Here is a 22,910-nt window from a genome sequence, read left to right as displayed (position 1 = left end):
GATGTGTGGAAGAAACCCTAATACCACACCTTAAGTGTGCACAAGTTACAGCTTGCCTAAACGACTAAGTGTTGACTTTGTGTTCCTGCTTGCTCACGTTCTGTAGTTATACATTATTGCGACTTAATAAATCAAAAAAAGATTTGCTTACATTTGTTTCTTTGTGCTTTCTGTGTCAGGGGACTCCAAATGACCCGATCCGCCCCTGCTTACAGGTGCAGTAGATAGCCAAATGTACTGATTTGAATCCGTTTTTTTTTCTTAACTGAAGGATTAGGCGGAAGCAGGCGTTCAAATTAAGATGTGTTGACTCTATTTGGTATGTAGTTCTTAAATCTTGCTTTTCACTTGAGATTTAATAGTTTTCCTAACGGACATAATTGCATCTGCTACTTCCCAGAAATGCTGTTCACAGCAGGCACGCGCAAGAAATCAACAATAGGTCAAGGGAAGGACGGCACGGGCGACTGTGGCTGTCAGTAAACTGGACCACATCTTATCATCTTCCTTCGGTGCTGTGATGGAGCAGCCGGTTCACTTTCCTATGGGAGCTGAGGAGGACCATTTTTGCGTCAAACTACCAGTAAACAGAAAACGTACGCGCCTTCATATTATGAGATGAAGGTAAATGGGATTGTTTTACACCACCTTCCTTTTCCTTCCTCACGCCACTTCAGCCTGAGGACGACGCTGCAGACACACAAAGTTTGTTGACCTTATACGATTCATTTTTGGACAAGCTGGATGTCCACGCGTGTCACAGACTCACAGGTAATGACTTACTTTAAAATGTCACTTTGCAAGCTACAGGCCAAAATCTGTTTTTTTTTTTAATTATTTCTGACGGTATCGCAGTATCTTCATGGTGTTTTATTTCACTCCTCTGTCTCCCTTACCCCACCATGGTGCCGAGATCGTGACTGCACTGAAAAAAAAAGATTAGTTGACCCTACTTCATTTGATTAATTTTGACAGTTGCACGAAATATGTTTATCTAGATCTAGATATGATTTTTTTGTTGACTGAACTTAATGTTTTTAAGTAATCTCAAATGAATAACACAGGTAAGTTTAACTTAATAATTTTGTGTAGCAGGTGCTACGTTTTTTTAAGAAAAGTCAATTAAACTTAGGTTAAACATACTTGAATGAATGGAGTTGAATTAACTGAATTTTATCTCAATTTTAGCAGTTGCACAAAAGAAATTTGCCTAGATTGCACATCAAATCCACATGTTTTTTGTTTTTTTCTAAGTTGACTCAACTTATTATTTTTTAAGTAATTTCAAATTAATTTACTTTAGTTTTAGCTCAACAAATTGCCAACACATGGTCATTAAAAATTTTTTTCAGTGCATGCTCAGACAGGGCAGTACGTGGTCCTCATTTGAACACAATTTTTTTTATGTTCCTGGTACACAATTAAAATCAACTTGGCTGAACATATTTGTAAGATTACTTTTACATAATTAAAATCACTTTAGTTTAACACAACTTTTTAATGTTATTTTAACACACTTCAAACCAACTTATTTGAACATAGTTTTAATATGTTACTTTTGCACAGTTAAATTCAACTCATTTGAAATGAAGACAGCACATTTAGAAATTAGTCAAAAAACATAAGAGGGATTGAATTACACTAAATAATTAGATGTTACAAATACTAAGGGTCAAAATCTGTTTCTTCAGTGTGTCAAATCAGCCGGAATCGTTCACCATCATTCAAAATACTTTCTGTTTGTGACCACAAAGTACATTTTTCAATGCAGACAAAAATTGTAGCTGACTAACAGCCTTTGTCTGCAGTGATTTGCTGTCTGATGCAAATTTTCTTTCTGTTCAGAATGATGATAGCACACAAAATGTCAGTAGTCATGGGTAACCAAATGAAGCAACAGCTTATTATTCATTAGCTATCAGTAGATTGATGCAGTTTGACTCTGAGTACTGATGATTATAAGTTTAGTCAAGAGGAAGACATGAAATGCCATATGAGTCATAAGAGGATTAGATATCAACTGTCTGATTATTGAAATAAAGTTAAGTTGTACTTTATTGACCCCTGGAGGGAAATTCATAGTTTACACTCTGTTGTTTTTTACATGTTACACACACATAGAGTGATGGCCTTGCTGCTCTTGCTAAGCAGCTACCATGAGCTTGTTGGGGGGTTCAGTGCCCTGCTTAAGAGCACTTTGGCACTGCTCAGGATGTAACCTCTCCAGCTGCTAGGCCATAGTCCAGTTGCCCTCCCACTGGGACTTGAACCAGCAACCTTTGGCTATCCAGCCCAATTACTTGCAGCTGAACTCTTTCCAGACTGAGCTACTGCTGCCCTCAAATACTCTCCAAACCCCCAGTCTACCCTCAAATGTCTTAATTTTCCTATCAAGGAGTTTGTTATGTTTTTGCAAAGTGATGCATAACAGAACTGATGGGGCAGAAAAAGGCTTTATAAATAGTAACAAGACTCCTTGTGTTAAATTTGAGATTGTCTCAGGTTGCTCACATAGTGCATCATTTGCATCTGTGAAGTCCAGCTACTTTATAAACACTTTCAATTCTTAAAACCTTACAAAGAAAAAGCCAAGCTCTTGCAGAAATTGACAGCAGTCACAAAATTCTGAAAAGAGTAATATCCCCACCACAATACTTAGTCAACAGACTATGGATATAGTATACTATAACCCTTTTCACCCGTCTCATCAGAAAGGCATGCACAGGTTGGTTGTGATTAGAAGTACAAAGAGTAAAAAATTGAACAGGAGGTCGTTCAACGTCATGATGGACACTCCAAAAAGTAAAAAAAAACAGCAACCATGGGCACGCAGATAGCCTAGTGGTCTAAGGCGTACCCTGTGTATACGGGCATCCCAGTTTCGAATTCAGCCTGTGGCCCTCTGCTGCATGTCTCTCCCCAGTCTTGTCCCATTTCCAACTCTATCCACTGATCTCCTCTGTCAAATAAAGGCACTAAAAAGCCAAAAAATAAATCTTAAAAAAACACAGCAACCACACAAAGAGGAAGTGATGTCAGCCGTTTGGTGGATGGGGACTGAGGGGGAACAAACTGAAGAGGAAAAATAGCAATTTTGGAGTTTTATACAAAAATCTAGACATTTTTATGAAGTTGTTGTGGTTCCAGTGTCAAAGCAGTATACCCAAGAAATTCTCTGAGAGGTATGAATGACAAATTTGGACAGGAAAATCTAATAATATTGTATTGCTGTAGTGAGACACCTAGTTTACAGTAATGATAAATGTCTAGCAAATCTGCCCACTGATCTTGCAAAGCAGATGGACACGCCCGTTTCCTTGTTTTTCACTGGCGAATCCATCTTGTTAAGCTCCCATCTGAAATGTTTGGGCTCTATTAGAAAGTGACAGGACCAATCAGCAACGAGGGGCAGTACTTTCAGGCGCAGCAGAGTCGTGACGTTACCAAGCAGCAGCAAGACCTGGTGCAGTTATGGAGGGAGAGATTAGCATGGATGCTGCTAAAGTGCCAGTGTTATCAGAACTTGACGACATTTCTTAGGTAAAAGAACAAAGAACAGGAGTGAGTTGTTTTCTTTTCAAAAACAACAAAAGTCGAGTACTTACATGTCTATAGTCGCCATGTTTTTTGTTATTCCTTAGTAGCTGCGCGTGCGCAGCTTAATAACTGCTACGTCACGTGTTTTGTTGCTCTTATTGGCCCGTAGGGATGTGATAGACAGAACATTCATCCAATCACACTCCGAGCTTTTTTCAAATCCTCTGGCTTTTCTCAAACGTTTCCTATTGAAGCTTTCTCAGACGGATGTGTGAAACAGATCCATCTAGCGTGTCAGGTTAGCCCACTGTCATTTAAGCTACAATATTTGGATACAGAGCTAAACAATATATCCCTAAGATAAATAAAACTTTACCGAGGGGTTGGTAGCTAACATTAACCTCCTTCTCTCTTGTCAGAGGTGCTGCTTTATCCCTGTTGCTGTTGTTACATTCACTAACAGAGATCATCATCTACTGAACTCCTGCATTCTCCAGCGATGGGGTATTTTCATCTTAAAAAACCACTTTGTGTTTTATCTTGTCATGCTATTACTCCATTTTTGCTTGACTTTCTTCTCTGTCTTTGTCCTTATTTCTCAGGTACATGCAGAAGATGAGGTGTATTTTAAAATGTGTGCTCTGTGTTCCCATTGCATGTTCTGTTTTCTACTTCATGTCTTGGTCTTTGAGGTGAGTAAAAGAAACAAGCTTGTGTTTTGTGTCAGTTTCGGACTCAGCAGTAGGACATCAGAGATCCAAGTGGTGCAAGTCTAGCCTACACAATTTGTTACGCACGATGCAATACGATATGGTACGATATGTATAATACGATACGAAATATTGTCCCCTTGGAAAAAATTGTCTTTGTACTGCACACATTCAGCTTCCATCATCAGAAAAGATAATAACAATAGAAACAACATTAGCACTCAATACATATGAACACACCAATGAAAAATTATAAGCACGTACTGCACAATGCCCACATCCCATACCTGCATAAAACTAATTTAAGTAATGCTAGACGCTTGTTTGTCCAAAAACAGGTTGGGCTGGGTCCTAAGGGAGATCCTGTTGACTTTAAGCTTTATGATTTGTAAAACTGGACCAGTGCAGGATACTGTCAGAAAACCAACTCAAAATCAAAGTTGTTCAACCGCATTATCCCCTACTTTGATTGGCTTTTTGCCGAGTTAAGAAGTGAAGAAAATTGTAGCTCTAACCAGCTTTTTTATGCCGTCCTATATTTGGATAAAACAACAAGGAGTTGCCTTTTATGGGTATTTGATTATTGTTTTATATTTTTAATCAGATGTTATCTTTATTTCCAGGGGAGGCTCTTGTTTTGCTTTGTCTTTATTGTGTACAACAATGGAGAGAGTCCATATCATTTGTTTTGTTAGTGCCTTGGTTTTGCTGTTTACGATAGAAAATAGATACAAATTTAATGTAAAAAAATGGAAAGAGCAAGTCAGTATAAAAGCTAAGAGGACTTTATGAAACATCAGGTCTGCCTACAGGAATGACTAGGCCCCTCAAAGTCTCACTAAATTGGTTCTCCCCAGATGCCATTTAATAATATCTGTGTTTGCACAATCAATAGCGTTAGCACCAGATCCCTGGTTAGCATTTGCCTACTGGGCCTGCCTCCATTCATCTTTGGAAAAGACGGTAAAAACAAAAGTTAAGAACATTGATATTCCAAAATAAAGGCTCATACCATTTCAAGAACAGGTATTTACATTTTGGACTGGTTAGGAGTAACCAAGATGTGTATTTCTTGTTGCTTTAATGAGTAATGATGTGGATCAGATCAAAAATAAAAGTTCATCATTGCTCAAATTTAGGATGGACTTTGTTTTTGCTAACCTCCCTGGTACAGTGTCCAATGTAGGACATCCTCAGGTCTCAGACTCAAGTGCCAGATCTTAGAGAGGTCTCAGGAAAAAATGCCTCAAATCCTAGGGAAAGCTGAGTCAAGTCTCAGGAAAACACGGGTCAGGTCTCAGATGTTCTTCTTGTAGTCTCAGTTTGTCCTAAGACATGGCACAGTTCTTCCAAAGACCTGAGGCCTTTTTTTCCTGAGACCTGGCTCAGATTTTCCTGAGACCTAATTCATGTTTTTCCTGAGACCTGATGCTTTTTTTCTCAAATCTACCACCTGAGTCCCTTAACTCCCCTTGTGGGCAGACTTGTGTGACCTCATGATGGTGTCACTGTTTGATGTTGTGATGACTTGGTTTGTTTCCTGAAGTGTTTGAAAAATTAATGCATCAAACTAAATTATTGTATGAGTAATAAAAGCAGAGACCAACAGTGAAAATGGAGATGCACAAAATAAACATTTATATAACCACATATCCTCTTTCCATGTCAGACTTTTACCAGACTTCAAACACATGGATAAATGCTCCTTCAAAATGGCAAAGATGCTGATTTTGGACAACAGTGTGGATGGCAGCCTCAATCTTGGGTAAGGCTGTTAAAATCTTTTTTTAAGCAGCATGTGCACCACAATAATGTTTGCCATGTATATTTAAACTCTTATCTCTGCAACGAATCACTAACAGCAGATTTATCTGAAAAGATCGCATTGCAAAAAGAACAATCTGTGGTCCTGAATTTTTCTCCTTTAAGTAGGTACTCAGTGGCTGCAAAGATGTGTGAGTGGGTGACTGTGTTTGGCCGTTAGCTTCACTAGCACAGCCACTTCTCAAATTAAGAACATGTTATTGCCTAACAATGTAAATCAGATTACATTACATGGGTTGAACAGTTATTTTACTGGAAAACAACCATCAGTCTTACACAACATGAATGCTCATGTTTGTATGATACTACAATCATGTACTTTAAAAGTACAAAAAAAGTCGAAATGTCTATATTACTGTAAAAGTGGCTACTCCTATGTTACGTATATTTGAACTGAGTACTTGTATTACCACAAATATATTTTTTAAAGCTAGAGAATCATTTCATTTTGTAGTTGTAACAGTCAGTGTCTTGTCATAACGGCTGCCATAAAAGAAGCACTCTGAAACGTCAAAACTGTTACATAAGTAAGCGAGAACTGCTGCTCAAAGCTGCCATTCTGCTGCTGTATCTCATTCATGTTTTGTGCTGCTTACTTGTGACCCACCATGTCTATCCTCTGCCAGCCTGCAGTTTCTGTTGCCTAAGTGCACCTGATAATGCAATTGATTATTCCCTCCTCTGATCCCCTTGACATTGTGGCCCAAGTGGACATTTTCATGTCCAGCAGAGATGCCCCCTGCTCAACTCCACTGCTTATGTTTGGTTTTGAATTGGAAACTCTGTTAAGTAAAAATCTGCACTCCATGAGGTGTTTTGGCCAAGAGGTATGATGAATTTCATATAGCAAGGGAGAAAGAACGTTAAAAATGGCCTTCCTTGTAAATGCTGCATTTAATCTTAAAATACTTTGAATGTAGCTCACAGTCCAAAACCAGGGAGGCCACTTTTAACAACTTATCTCCTGCATTATGTGAAATTCAACCATGAAATAAAAATGGTGGTAAATACACCTTAGAGACTGCGGCTTTTCTTGGATAAAGTTCTTAATTCAGACCTGAAGGAAGCAATAGAGGTTGGCAAAGCTGAGGAGTGCATCACTGTGACATCTTTTGCTATTGTTTATACTGAGAGCACCCTGGCAGCAGAATTTACATGCATTTTGTTTAGGAGCAAAAAAGTGTGTGGTCTTGTGGAGCAAAGGCTGTGCCTTTAAAGCTTAGTGGAGCTATATAACTAATCCATCAGTTTGATGAGAAAAGTATTCAGCACTTTGATTCTTACAAATCACATTGAAATCAGCAATATGCAAATATTATCTACTCCTAAACTTTCTGGTATAACACATTTTTTTATTCAACTTGGGTGTAAGACAACTGAGTTTGACATTTTCAATTGTATGTAAAAAATTAAAGACCAAAAATATCTGTGATTCTGATTAAATTCAAGATACTTGTGCCCTACAAAGAAGATCAGTGCTCATTGAAGATATCCCTAATCTATTACTGTGTGCCTCAAGGGTTCAAGGTTCAAGGTTCACTTTATTATCCCTGTGAAGGGCAATTTGTGTCGCAGCCAGCAGTCAAGACATACATCCAGGTCGATCATAAAAGCAGCATAAACGACACAATAAATAGAAGCGCAAGAGGCAGTGTGCAATACAATAATAACACATAATAAGAAATAACACAGGCTTCAGCTAATCATTTAGAAAGCCGATGGCAGCAGAGAGTTTTTAGCCTTTTTGTCCTGCATGCTGGCAGTCAGGATAGACTGGACCTTTTTGACAGTCCTAACTTTGAACAATTGAGTTAGGTCAGTAAGAGTCATACCTGAAATTTTACTACAGATTCTTAAAATGCCCCGCAATCTGTTGCGATTTTTGATACTGAGGGACCCGTACTAAATGACAAAGGAGAAAGTTAAAACAGATTCAATAAAACAAGAGTAAAACATCTTCAAAAAAGTGCTATCAACATTAAAATCCCTCAGCTTCCTCAAGAGGTGCAAACATTGATGTACTTTTTTACAGACAGCATCCACCTAGGATTCAAAAGTGGGTTTGTTGTCGATGACCGTGCCCAGATATTTATAGCTCTGTACCACTTCAGCAGCCTGGTTGTTGATGAAAACAGTAAGGGGTAGCAGTTGAACTTTTCTAAAAAATAAATTGTCATTTCTTTTGTTTTTGACACATTAATTTGAAGGGAGGAGGACGTACACCAGTCAACAAAATCAGACACAACAGGACTGGGGTCAGGATCATCAGTGCTGAGAAGGGACACAATAACAAAATTGTCAGTAAACTTAATGAACTGACGGTTGTCATAGAGGCTCTGACACTCATTAGTGTACAAAACAAATGAAAGAGATGAGAGAAAGCATCCTTGAGGTGATCCAGTAGAGGACAGTGGAGGCTTTCCTGTCTGGCTGCTAAGATATGAGGCTGTATACAATTAAAAACTGATGAAAAGTCAATATAAACAAGTTGAGCAAATGTTTTTACACCTTCAAGATGTGTCAGGACTAGGTTTAACAAGGTCCCAATGGCATTTTTGACACCCCTACCTGACCTATATGCAAATTGAAAGGGGTCCAGATTTGCCTTCACAGTTTTACAAGTCAACTGTGCAGACTGATGGGTTGCAAGAAACCAGAACTTCACCAGGGTTTTCAAGTGGGAACCCTCCTTTGCTGGTGTTTCATCCAGTTAGTCCCATGACACCTCAAGATTATGCAGATTAATGGCATCTAAGGATAGATGGATAGGATTAAAGGAGAAGAAGAATAAGAAGACAAATAGCAGGCAAATAAACAATAGTAGAAAGTCAAAATAAGACTTGGTGGATGCTAAATCCAAACTGACAACAACAAAGAAGCAAAAGGTTCCAAACACAAGAAAGCTCCCAATAAAGGAAATATTCAGCTACATCAAAAGATTTTTTCAGCCAGCATTCTCCTCCTCAGACTTTAATGGGAATTTCCTGGAGTATGGACCTTTTTTGATAAATTAAATACTTATTAAGTTGAATAAACAAAAAAAAATTACAATTTAGACTTACAATTTTACATGTGATGTTACAAATTGAAATACATCATTAAAAATAGCATGATTCTTATAGTATGAGACTCTATCTTAAAGTTTATACAGTACTATTAAAAGCATAACTTATCCAAAGTGTCATGATCCAGGTTTTGATTTATTATGTTTCTGAGTTTTCCTATGGTTATCCTTTGTGTATTCTGTGAATTCTAGTTGACTTTGTATTTGGTTTAGTTCTTAGATGTTATCTGTAGCCCTTGTGTTTCCTTTGTTCAGCTTTTCATGTTTTATATAGTCTTTGTGTTTCCGTGTATTTTGGGCTTTTGTTATTTTCCATGTGTCTAGTTTTTTATTGTATTAAGTAATTCCCTGTGTTCCATGTTTAGTTTTACATCCCTTGTGTTTCATGTGTAGTACTCCATGTATTTCATGTCTAGTTTAATTCCCTGTTTCATGTTAAGTTTCCCTGTGCTTCTTGTTTTGTTTCATGTTTTAGTTTTACTCCCTGTGTTTGAGTTTCCCTCCTTGGTTCTTTGTATCCTCCTGTGTTTTCAGTGTTTCTGTAGTTTAGCTTCTTGTGTCCAGTTTTCAGTCCTTGTGTGCTTCTTGTGTTAGGTTCCATGTTTCCTGTTTTATTTTGTAGTTTGCCTTCCCTTGTGTGTGATTCCAGTTTTGCTTCCTGCCTGAGTTTCCCTCCACTTTGATTATCCTTCACCAGTTTCACCTGTGTCTGATTGTCCACACCTGTCTGCCATTGTTAATCACTCCCTGTGTATATAAGCTCTGTGTCTCCCTGTGTCTGTGTCGGTTTATTGTTGCAAATGTCTTCCCCGTGCTTGTTACTCCTCGTGTTAATCTCAGTGTTTTCTCCTCGTGCTCCCTGTGGATTTTGCTTTTGTTGGACTTTGTTTTAAGTAAGTTTTGTTAATGGCTTTTCCTCGTGATCCTCAGTTGCTTTTTCCTGGACTTTAGTTTGTTTAATTAAATCTTTCTGTTTTATCTGCATTTGGGTCCTCCCTTTTGAGTTTTTTTCCCTAATCCTGACACAAAGATTCATCAAGTTTTTTTCCCAAAACTAGGACTGCAAACAGCACTGAAGGGCCCTCTCACTGGCAAAAGCAGAAAGGCAATGTAGAGCCTCCCAGGACTGTCACTGAATGTAAAGTAATGAGCTTATTGCATTTTGTATATGAGGTAGTACTACTCATCATCAGTAAAATATAGAATTGATAGGGCAGTACAGATATTTATTATTCTTCTTTTAGTCGGTGGCACTACAGCAAAACCAGGAAATTAACATTTAAATGTGTAGACAAACAGACTCTGATCATTCATGTGAAAATTGAGGGTGTTTAATGTGAGCGTTACAATGACTTCTTGTCAAATTGGTGAGACATGAAAATTGTAGCCATCGGCAGCGAGATGTCCTTTAATGAAACATGTCAGTGTTGTGGAGAAATATTATAGCGTTTCATTCCAAATCTAAGGTATGATTTGGACAGAAAGAGTAGTTTAGAAATGTTCCAGTTGTGCCACTTCTTCTTGCCAGTATGCGGCCTTTTGATGAGATGTTTGCACGTAGACATGTTCAGTGTGATACTGTGGTGTTGGAAAAATAAACTTTGAAGAAAGAGAATGGTGTTAGAAAAGTCCCAACAGGTTAATCATTTATCATCAACTGAAAAAGGCTGACATTGAAATTGAGATAAAGCTGGAGGACTTCCTGTTGGGATTTTGGCATGGGTCCTTTCATGGTGTATATGCAGGTTAAAGATCTTAAACCTGTGTGTAATGGTGGGGAGGGGCTGAATTTTTGAAAAAAGTTGCAAGAAAGCAGATCAAAAATCATACAAAGCAAATGTATAGGCCGCAGGGGGGGCTCTGGAGGGATTTGATGCATGAATGTATTCAGGATCAAAGTGCGATCATCTCTGGGAAGCTTGGTGAGGACTGACATATGCACTGAGAAGTTATATATGGCATTATTGTTCAGAAAACGCTGCAAAAAGTTGTAAAAAATAGAGCAAGATTGGGCTCCAGTTACTGCCCTGTCATATGACGTCCTCAAGTTTTTGGCAGCTTTTGATCTCTATCTTCTCTAGAATGACCATAAAAGGTAATCAGATAAACTCCCTAAGACTTGTTCGTTAAAATGTACGACCTGTCCATCGGCGAAAACACTAAAATGCTGTTTGTAGTGCGTTGGCCGAGACTTTTTTCCCCATCTCCGATTTTCATGCCTGTAGCTCTTGCCCAGTCCCCTATTTCACATCTTGGGGCACAGTGGGTGTCATAGTTTTGGTTTCTCTTCTGCTCGTCTTTAAGGTTGTTTATTGTTTCCTAGGTTCCTTTTGTTTGTTTTAACCTCCCGTGTTCCCATGTCCCTATGTGTTTCCCAGTTTAGTTTCTAGTTCTATCTTGTTCTTTCCTCTGCATGATTTTCATTCTCCAGTTTACCCTTGAGTGTTTCCTGTTTTATTTTGTAGTTTTACCCTCCTTGTGTGTGATTTCTGGTTCTCTTCCTACCCTTTTGGGGCAAGGAAGGATCCTTGAACGGTTGTTTTTGAAAGATACTAGGTCATCGACTGCCAAGGACTGTTCCATTGTTGCTGTTCCAGTTTTTCCATGGACTGTCCCGTACCCACCGTAAATATGTCATCATTATTTCATGTCATCAAAGTAAAGTTGACCCATCTAGTTAACCCATCTACAGCGCAGATTAACTCAAAATCCCTGAAATGTCTCTGGCAATGCATTTCGGGCAGTTTGTCCAAGTAGGGTTACCGTCAAGCGTGCTGCTATGTATCCGCAAATGGGCCGTTGATCTGGTAGTGATCAACCAACTCGATATGGAAGACGTTAAACAGCACGTTGGCCCTCTCGATGGGAAATTTGAGTACAAAAAAACCCCAAGACAGAACAGTCGACCGACATAAAGTATTATGCACATTCTGCAGGAAGGAGTTTTCTTTTCACCGAAGCACTTCCAGCTTAAAATACCACATTAAGGTGAAGCACAGATTCGTCTGGGATTCTGCTAGCACTTTGGCTAACACGTCGCCAAGCTTTCAAAATGAAATGTGATTAATATAGATTAAAAATGAATGTTATTTAATCATGATTAATCAAAATTAATCCACAGCAACCCTTATTTAATCAGATTAAAAATTTTAATTGTTTGACAGCGCTAGTATTATGATTATATGATGATGCAATAGCTTATTAGATGGTGCCGGGTAAAACTTGTGAAGTTGTTGTTAGTACCCCTCCCATTTTGATTTCTGACACTGCTAAGTATATAGGCACGACCCTTCCTTTGATGTAATCACACACACTCGCTAGCCTGTTCCAAATGTGTGTTCAAGAGTTGCCAAGGAGGACTCTGGCCTAGCCTCCAAGGGACCTGACCTGAGTCCTGGACTTTGAGAAACAGCGAGCTTTAGGTATTGTTTGCTAGTCTTTTGTGCATTTTGATTTTGTAAGGATTTTTTTTTTTTTTTTGTCGTTTTAGGTAATTATAGACTTGAGTGCTTTGCGTTTGGGTCCTCTTTTAGTTTTATGTTTACTAAACCATCACAGGTGGGGTCCCTTTGTGTTGCACAGTTTCAACAAAATGCAAAAATGTCCACTGGGGGACAGTTATGGGAAAACTTTGGAGAGTTTCTGAATGGGTAATGGACCCAAATTAATTTGGCTGAAGAATAAAAATAATGACTACAGTTTCAATAGGGTCCTGAGGTCGGTGCTTGGGTCTTAATAATAATAATGATAATAAACAGGAACAGAAGACTGAACTACTATGGAGGAAAAGCCCAACTTTTAGGCATGAACTCTCCCATCAAATACAAAAGAAGGAGTAGATGAGAACTTACACAAAGGAGTCTCTATTAACTTCAGCAGTATAAACTTTATGATATTGTCCAGGTGCCATTATACTTATAAGGCTTTTACTATCTTTGAACTCCTGCTATAAAAATATCAGCTCTCTGTAGAGTGGAAACTACATGGACTAAACTGTGCCAAACTCTCCCCAACACCAGCAAATATCTGTGTATTTACAGACTACTTTTACATTATTCTACATTATTAGATTAAAAAACAACAGAAAAATAACTGTACTATATTTTGGACTTAAGTTTGTCCTCAGATGCAGCTGAAAGTTAAACAAATTTAAACTTTATGGTGTATCACTGGCACACATTAACATTGTAATGAGCTTTACAAGGTTGTTATGTGGTTTAAGGTACACATAAATGAACTACCTTGTTTTTTTCGGTTGTAGATCAAGCTCTATCAAAGTAAGGTAAGGGAAGAAAGCAGAAGATAAGTCTAGAGGGACTCAGTAAGATACAGAAAACAAAACCAGTTTGCACTGCTGATATGTTATACAAATGTTGATTGAAAAATGTATCTGCTCTGTTTTAATCAAAATATTGAGGAAAATAAGCATAATGATGCCTCTGGTGATACTGCAAGTTTTTGATCTGTTTCAGACAACATTTACACCACTTAAGGAAGTGTCACCAAATTTTGAGAGAACAATTTGAATTGAACGTAGGATTTTTTTTTCATCCAAAGTTCATCACACCAGCAGACAGCAGTCAGAGTGAAACTTTATGAATGTCATTGGCTTCCTGAGAAAAGAAATGTTTTAAGGCTGAATCCCAATTCTCCCCTTAACCCTCAATCTCAAGCTCAATCTCTCAATCTCAAGCTCAAACCTCAGTCTTAACTCGCCCCTCAAAACCAAGTGCAAGGGCCATCTCGAGACTTAGAAGTGGGACACCCCTTAATAGCAGTTATGATTTCAGACTGTAGAGGGCAGTAATGTGCCAAAACTGTGTAGTCTGTCGATTCAGAGGAAGAAGAAGAGCATAGACCATAGAAGAGAAGAAGGAGATTATTTTATAGAAATGACTGTCCATACATTTCACGTTGCCTGTATCTTGTTAAAACAACTCAACTACATTACCACCAAGAAAATGACATGTCGTAGGCTTTGTCCGTGACGGCACGGTGACCTACTTACGATTGTAAAAATAAAAGTAAATGTTACGCTACATAAAGGCAATCCATGAAATAACATTGTTATCAACTAAGATATTGGAGTGGTTTTCGTATTTTTTAGATCTCTATTAACAAAGAAATTTTCATTTGTAGCTCCAATTCTTCCCCGCATTCCCCAATACCAAGGGAGGTCAAGGAACATCTCAAAATTGAGGGAGATAAAGCCCTCAAACTCACCCCTCAACTCAACTCTCGGGAGAATTGGGACAGCCCTCATGCCTCGCAGGAACGTGCATTTTGAGACTGAGGGTTAAGATTGAGGGGAGCATTGGGATTCAGCCTAAATGTTGCGGCACAAAAGCAACAATGAGTGGCACTATAGAAAACAGCGTTCAGCACCCAGTATGTCACTGTATTTTACACAAGGAATGTTTCCATCAAGATCTTCCTCAGGCCTCAGATCTTCCTCCTCTGTAGATTAAAGGTAGCATATTATGCAAAATTCACTTTTTTTTTTTGGCTTTTTCTAACAAAATATCTGTCCCTGGCCTGTCCACAACCCCCACAAGAATCAGAAAAATCCAATTTCTCCCCTTCCTCTCTTTCTCCACCTTTCAGAAAATGTGTGCTGAAACAAGCCGTTCTCAGATTTTCCTCTCATGATGTCATGTAGGGAGTTAGCCCCAAACCCAGTTTCGATTGGCCCTCCCTGCTTGGAAGAAAGTCCCGCCCTCCTCTCCTGACCCTCCTCTCAGATCAGAAGAGCTACATCCATTAAACCACATCCATTTCCTGAGGGGTGTGTAGTCAGGGGCAGAGTGTTCACATTTAAAGCCATAGACACAGAAACAGCTCATTCTGAGCAGGGCTACAACAGAGGATTTTTCATACATGCATTTTTCAGCAACAAACTTCACATGCATGTTTTGGGGACCTCTGAGACCAATATAAACTTGTCTTAAAAGGGTAAAATATGTGACCTTTAGAGCATTTCTGGAGCTGATGATTCGAGGACAGCTGAGGACAGTGTTTATGCTTCACTAAGATTTAACTGGCTGAGATCATTTAAACATATGTACAGTAGGTATACATCACATCTTAGATCTTATAACTGGACACTGGATAGTTGTGTGGTGATCTCATGTGCCCCACATGCAGAGGTTATAGTCATCATTGCAGTTTTTCCTAGACAATGAGACTAAACTGCATTCCAAATTATTATGCAAATGATATTTTTCTCTGATTTTCCTAAATATACAATGCAAATGACAGTCAGTATAATTTTCAAGTCATCAACCGTTACAGCAGGATTCAAATTCTATTAAACAAACCTCCCAATGATAACTTTTTTTTTTTTTCAAAAATAAGAAACTGAAAATGCACTGTTCCACATTTTTATGCACAACGAAGTTTTTAAAACATTTTATAGGTTGTAAAGAACTGAAAACGGTCATTTATTGAATTTGCAGCATCAGAAGGTCATATTTACTGAAATCAAAATCTATTTCAATCAAAAACATCTAAACAGGCCAGGTTACATGTTAACATAGGACCCCTTCTTTGATATCACCTTCACAATTCTTGCGTCCATTTAAACTTGTGAGCTTTTGGAGAGTTTCTGCTTGAATTTCTTTGCAAGATGTCAGAATAGCCTCCCAGAGCTGCTGTTTTGATGTGAACTGCCTCATAGATCTTTAGCTTGAGGATGCTCCAAAGGTTCTCAATAAGGTTGAGGTCAGGGGAGGATGAGGGTTGTTGTAGCCAGAAATACTACATTAAAGACAAGACACGAGTCAGAACGAGTTGAATGCAGCCTTGATGTCACTTTTATTGCAAGCAGGAGAATGGTATACAAGTGAGATGACCGACCTCTCTGATCACAGGCTTTTTATATCTCTGAGCCTAAGTGTGATTCCAGACACTGTTCCAAGCCCAACATTAATCACTCTTTCTGGTCCAGTAAACATCCGCCCTCTCAGAAACTTCCTCAAAGCTGGAGCCTTGCATAGCCAGAGGCCACATGAGCACTGTCAGCCATTATATAAGTGTATACTTATATGCAAAATATAATGCCTCCACAGGGCCACACCATGAGTTTCTCTCCTTTTATGCCTATAGCAGCCAATGACACAGAGGTATTCTTTGCAGCATGAGATGGAGCATTGTCATTGTTACAACTCGGGGGGTAAAGGGAAGTAACATAAAAACCAGATGTGAAAAGGTTAGATAAAGCTATTTATTAACAAAAGGTTTGATCAACAGAAACCAAGGTGAGGCATCAGAGGACTGCATTAGCACTGTACAAAAGGTGACAAAAGAGAACTAAAAGAGACCCTAACCTAGAGTTTTTGAAACTACTTGAGTTTTTAGCAAAGAAAAGAAACAAAAACCTAATTAATCTAACCCAAAATAAAATACAATACCAGCACCCAACTAACAGATATAAAACTAAATGTGTGTATAAAAAGTAACTAATTTGGCTACAAAACCACAATTCCTAGTGCCTCAGTAGGTTTACAGAATTACAGGAGTTTAACAACAATGCCGACTAATGAAGAGGCACCGGCTCCTTTTATCCTCGGCGTACTCCCTTCTGATTGGTGGATGGGCTTAAGGACCTCCGTGCCAATCAGGCTTCCCTTGCGCAGGTGGATGCAATCACTGAAAGAGCTCCTGCAGCAGTGGCAACCTGAGAGCTGCAGTGGTACTCATACAAGAACACTTGCACACACACACACACACAAGAACACTAACACACACTCAACAGGGAGAGGAAGTAAAATTCCCAGACAGCCGTAACAGTCATGCATGGAGATCATTTTGCTACAGAAGGCATGGTTCCTCTTTTCATACCATGGAAGAAAGTGGTGGGTCAGAAACTCTGTATACTTTGCCGAGGCCATTTTTACACCTTCAGGGACCCCAAAGGGGCCTACCAGCTCTCTCCCCATGATTCGGCTCAAAACCTGACTCTGTCACCTCCTTGCTGATGTTGCAGCCTTATTGGGACAGGGTGGCCATCCACCAACCATCCACTACTCCTCTATCTGGAGTCCAGGGTTACACGGCACTCATCAGTAAAAAAGACTGTTTGAAAATGAGTCTTCATGTGTTTCGGGACCCACTGCAACCATTTTGCTTGCATTGGTTAGGGGTGGCTGAACAGTAGGTTTATACACGACTGCAAGCCTCTGGAGGATCCTACACGTTGAGGTTGGTGGGACTCGAGAGGCTCCAGCAGCTTCAAATACTGGTTTGCTGCTTTGTAACATACCAGCAGCTGCTCTCTTAATCCGATGAATTTGTCTGGCAGGAACCTTCCTCATTATGTCTTTATCTGCACGAACCTGTCTGTGCTCTGAATCAGCCACAAATTTCAAATCAGTAAGATTTTCATATCTTGTCCAAGGCATGGCACTATTTGACACTTTTTGGCAGCAGAGAGATCCTTTTTCTTTCCCATATTGCTTGAAACCTGGGGCCTGCTTAATAGTGTAATTTTTGACTCTGAGCTGACTTTTATTTCACACATTAAGAATGTAACAAAAATAGGTTTTTATCATCTAAAGGACATCGCCAGAGTCCGCCCCATTCTCTCTTGGGCCAACATGGAAACGCTGATGCATGCTTTTATCACCAGTCGTATAGACTACTGTAATGCCCTGTTCTCTGGTCTTCCCAAAAAGAATATTTCAGGTCTACAGTTATTACAAAATTCAGCAGCACATGTCCTGACTAAGACCAGAGGACGGGCCCACAATCCACCGGTTTTAGCATCACTGCAATGGCTCCCCGTGTGTTTTAGGAACAATTTTAAAGTTCTTTTACTGGTTTTTAAATGTCTTAATGGTCTTGGGCCTTCTTATCTTTCAGAACTGCTTTTACCTTATGAACCCTTGCGGACCCTGCGCTCCTTTGGCAGCGGGCCCTTAGTCATTACCAAAGTCAGGACACACTCAGGGCGGGGCGTCTTTCCAGTACTATGGCCCTCAACTATGGAACAGCCTGCCAGAGGACCTCAGGGCTGCAGTGAACATTCATGTTTTTAAGAGCAAGCTCAAGACACACCTTTTTAGCTTAGCTTTTGATTAAGATTGATCTATTTTATTTATGATATTTATTTATTTTAGGCCTTCAACTTGTATTTATTTATGAATTTTATTCTTTTCCTACCATAATTTTTTAAGTTATGCTATTTTATATTTTAGTTCTTAGCTTTTATTTGTATTTTAGTTTTTACTTATTTTTATCCTTTTATCATTTTTAGGATCTCAAGTGTTTCCTCTGGGGGAGCCCTCTGCCCCAGGAGTGGTGGTCGGCTGTGGCTGCAGGGGTCTGTCTCGTGGGTTCCTGGTGGAGGTTTGGTGTCTGTGCCCCAGCTCTCCTCTGGGTCCTGCGTTGGTGTCCTGTGGCTGTGGGTGACTCTCTGCTCCTGGTGCAGACGGCTCCTCTGATGGCGCTTTCTCAACTGGTTCATCTGTTCTCAGCCTCTTGTTCTCAGCCTAATGTCCACTATTTTAGTGTGTGTGTGTGTGCATGTTTGTGAAACAGTGTGTGTGAGTGGGTGCACATGTAACTGTTGTCGGTGGGGTGGTTGATCAGCTGACAGCCAGCTGATCCCAATTATCGACTCCCACATCAAGCTCCCACAGCCAATCACAGCTCTTTCATCCAACGCAGCAGTGTATGTAAATATGAAGTACTTCTCACTAAACCCTACTTGCATTAATGCTGATGCACCACGCTGCTGCTGCAGGCAAAGCTTAACCTCCTCCACCCCAGCCCCCTCCTTTATAGCATAAAGCTTGTTGCACCCTCATATTCAGACTCATGCTACTTTGGATTGTTTTTAAACTAATTTTATTGTCCACAATATGCATTGTCATAAACTGAGGCTTCTAGCCATGTGTTGCCTGGAAAGTCAAAGCATGCTTAACCAACCCAGGGAGCATCTTTTCAGCAGAGCCTTCTCTGCCAATTAAAACTGCATATCCATTTTGCAATAAATGACTAAATGTATGACAAAGGTGTTCCTGAATGAATAAACATTTCTTTAAATAAAGAGAATTGTGTTACCAATTAAAAAAAAAAAATCAGTAATAAAAAAACTAGTAATAAAGGACTTCAATTTAAGTGAAAATGTCGTCCTGTGTTTCAGGGCCAGAGATGATGTGCAAACATGCACAACATGGAAAGCTCCCATCATCTGGGAGGGGATGTTCAACCCTGAGATTTATGACCAGAGCCACAAGGCAGCAGGGTCCTCTGTGGCTTTAACAGTGTTTGCAGTTGGCAGGTTTGTTTTCTTATAAACATATCCTGCTCTGATTATTAATAATAAAAGTACATAACATTTATATGTTGTAACTACAAATAGAAGGGTTAGCGTTAGAACATAAATTAAACCCAGCAATGTATCTCTCTTAAAGGTACCTGGATGCTTACCTTAAGAACTTCCTGAACTCCTCTCAGGATCACTTTATGGTGGGTTTACCTGTCACATATTACGTGTTCACAGACCAACCAGAAAAGATGCCTGATATTAAGCTCGCTCCTCAGCGAACCATGAAGGTCATCAAAGTGGAGAGACACACCAGGTGGCAGGACATCTCTATGATGCGAATGAAGACCATAGTAGATATCATTGAGTCGGATATTCGCCACCATTTCTCTCATGTCTTCTGCTTTGATGTGGATCAGGTGTTCGCTGGGAGATTTGGCTCAGAGGCTCTGGGAGACTCTGTGGCTCTCCTCCACGCCCACTTTTACCACCTTCCAAAGAAGATGTTTACGTACGACCGCAACCCCAAGTCCAAGGCGTATATGGAAACTGGGGATTATTACTATCATGCTGCTGTCTTTGGAGGCTCGTGGAAGAGTGTGAAGGCGTTGGCCAAGGCCTGCTATCAAGGCATCATGGAGGATAAACAAAACAATGTGGAGGCTCTGTGGCATGATGAGAGTCATCTCAACAAATACCTGTGGCTTCACAAACCCAGTAGGGTGCTCTCTCCAGAGTATTGCTGGGACCCCAGTATCGGCTCTAAAAGGGATATACGAGTCACTAGGCTACTGTGGGAACCAAAACAGTATGAGAAGCTACGCAGTCCCTAATGTGCTGTTGGATAAAAGAACAAAATCTCCTGCTTTATTTGATGGGACACCTGTTGACTTCATTTAAAGAGAAACAGGATTCTTTTCCTCCTATTGGCATGTTTACATTTCATTCATATGTCATCTGACATCAAATCAATTCAGGTAAACATTAAACAAACTCATATTAAACTGATTGTTCCTGCACCTGCCTGGTGACAAGTTCAATTGATAAATGAAGACTGACATAACTGAGCTGATGAGTGTCAAGACAGCTAGCAGCAGCCTGCTGTTATTCAAAGCAGTTGGTGCTCAATTTAGCATAGCTTATATCATTTAAATGGGAGGGTTGTATCAAAATTCAACCACTGTGCAGTTTAAATGCAGTATGTAAAATGCCACTACTGGGGGGCTTTCAACCAAAACAACAACACAATATAATGAGTACAAACCAGTGCCCCCCATCTCCGCCCATCTCTGCTGTTTACTTCTTGTGTTGAATTGAGGACTCTGTTCAGTTAAAAACAACACCTCATAAGGTGTATTTATTAACCGAAAACCAATGTAAATTTCTCAGAATGAAGAAACGTGCTCAAAGAAGCACTTCCCCATTCACGCTGAAAGCAGTCTCAGAATGCTCATGTGCAATGGGAGTGACTGTAGAGTGCATTGTTGTAACAGTGGTGAAAACAAATCCATTAAAGAACTCATGCCAAGTAATTGCATCTACAGAAGGTCTGCAGATATTCTCAGATTTGGTCAAAATCTACCAGGTCCAAAAGTTCTGAGTCCATGATTTTTGCCTCATTGGCTTATTTTATGAAAGAAAATATGTTTTTTAAAAGATGTTTTCTTTCTCTCTCTTCTTTCCCGAAACAAAAGACAAGTATGTCAAACAACTTCAAAATTCACTATCCCTTTAAATACTAACAAAACTGCTGGTATTTTTAGTCTTGTTCAAGTAACCTAATGTTGTGTTCACACCAGATGCAGACGACCACCTATTCACATGCATCTGAATGTGCAAATTTAGCAAAACTGCTTTTTTTTATTTGTTCAAATAACTTGCTCCACTTGTGTGTCAAATCACGTTGTGCAAGTGCCCCCAAGACGTGAGAGGGGAGGGGTTTCCTTCTCCTATTTGCACCCCACATCTTCAGCATTCATGCCACCTAAGGCAAATTTGCTTCTACTTGTGTCTTTACGTTGACTTTACATTCAGTTAACTCACATTAGTTGTTTTACTCACGTCCTGTGTGAACAAAACATTAGAATGTTAAAATCTGATATGAAAATAGCATTGCCCCTTCTGGGCTGAAACCTCCTATCTCCATTTTATATGAGTTCCCTCTTTTTAACTTATCAGAACTATTCATCACTCTCGACATCTGACTTTGAGCTTAACAAATTGTAAACTAGTGAAAAGTATCAAAAGAGCTCGTACCTAAACCCAGTAACTCCTTTGGACATGAGGTATTTTAAGGCAGAGGTCAGTCTTCACAAGTTTTATTGTCTTTAACTGTCTCTGGCTCTTGACCCAGTTTCTTTTGAACTGAAGAAGCCTTTTAGGGAAGAGATGTCTTCAAAACCTCAAGATCTGGAAAACTGTGACATGGATGAATGAGAACCTACGCAGACATCTTTTATAATGGTCACTGTACCAGATTAGGTGACTTCAATAGACTACATGAAGAGACCCCATCAATCAATACGACTGATGTGGTGATATTGGATAGAAGAGGGGCTGGGCTATATTATAACCAGACAGAAGACTGTAAACAAACATACAGTGTTTCATAAGACTGTATTTGTTTGGCTGCTAAGGTGTAACTCACCAACTGGTGCTGCTGTTACTTACACTGTATATCAACAGTATTGGGCATAATGTCACCAGTGCAAATTTAATTTATATGCCAATGACACTGTTATTTATTGCTCCGCTCCTACACAGCATCAGGTTCTCTGTTGTTTACAGGAAGCCTTTGATATTGTACAAGAAACTCTGTGGGAATTAAAACTAGTTCTGAATCCTGACAAAACCAAATTCATGTTGTTTACAAACTCAAAGGGGAGCTGAACCTTCCTCATATCACTACGTCTCAGGTTGATGTGATTGAGTGTCATCTTATAAATATCTTGGATTCTTGAATGGTGACTTTAAGCTTCATACTGATCAACTTGTAAAGAAGTTAAAGTTGCGGCTGGGTTTTTATTTCAGGAATAAGTCTTGTTTTTCATTTGAAGCAAAGAAAAAGACTTGTTTTTGCCACTTTTTTGCCTCTGATTGATTACACTGATGTTCTGTACATGCATGCATCTTCTCAATGCCTTAAATCTTTGGAGATTGTGTACCATGGGGCGCTAAGGTTTATGACAAACCTTGAGTCCTTAAGTCATCATTGGACTCTGTATGATCGAGTTGGTTGGCCTTCTTTGACCATGCACAGTCACAAAATTTATGGTTGCTCTCTGTTCCCAAAGTCAGGTAAAAGGAGTTTCAGGTATGCTCCTCCTGCAGCCTGGAATCTTCTTCAAGAGACCTTATGTCTTGAGGAGCTGGTCTCCTTTAATCTTTTCAAAGATAAAGGCATTGGAGGATGATGTATCAGGTTGTAGATGTTTTGACTGATGACTTTCTCATCCGTGTCTCAGATTTGGAATGTCTATGGTTGTAATTGCTTTGTTTTTTGTGTCTG

General features: G+C 39.4%; 1 protein-coding gene across 1 annotated transcript; it reads left to right on the top strand.

Annotated features, from left to right (window-relative positions):
- The first annotated feature begins 490 nt into the window (after positions 1–490).
- LOC121503700 (N-acetyllactosaminide alpha-1,3-galactosyltransferase-like) lies at positions 491–22,673 on the top strand. Its single transcript, XM_041778229.1, has 6 exons — positions 491–771; positions 3,957–4,041; positions 4,140–4,229; positions 5,917–6,012; positions 19,280–19,417; positions 19,551–22,673. Exons 2-6 carry the CDS (start codon positions 4,037–4,039, stop codon positions 20,233–20,235), a joined length of 1,014 nt encoding a protein of 337 aa, XP_041634163.1. The 5' UTR covers positions 491–771; positions 3,957–4,036; the 3' UTR covers positions 20,236–22,673.
- Positions 22,674–22,910: the final 237 nt, after the last annotated feature.

This window comes from Cheilinus undulatus, linkage group 3 (assembly GCF_018320785.1).
Source record: "Cheilinus undulatus linkage group 3, ASM1832078v1, whole genome shotgun sequence".
In the NCBI taxonomy this organism is placed as follows: Eukaryota; Metazoa; Chordata; class Actinopteri; order Labriformes; family Labridae; genus Cheilinus; species Cheilinus undulatus.
This window is presented reverse-complemented; position numbering and strand designations above follow the sequence as displayed.

What these genes read in the sequence shown, in the direction of transcription:
- LOC121503700 (XM_041778229.1), top strand. An exon ending in TTCATGTCTTGGTCTTTGAG is followed by an intron (nt 4,230 to 5,916) that starts GTGAGTAAAAGA and finishes TTTCCATGTCAG; the next exon opens with ACTTTTACCAGACTTCAAAC. An exon ending in ACAGTGTTTGCAGTTGGCAG is followed by an intron (nt 19,418 to 19,550) that starts GTTTGTTTTCTT and finishes TCTCTCTTAAAG; the next exon opens with GTACCTGGATGCTTACCTTA.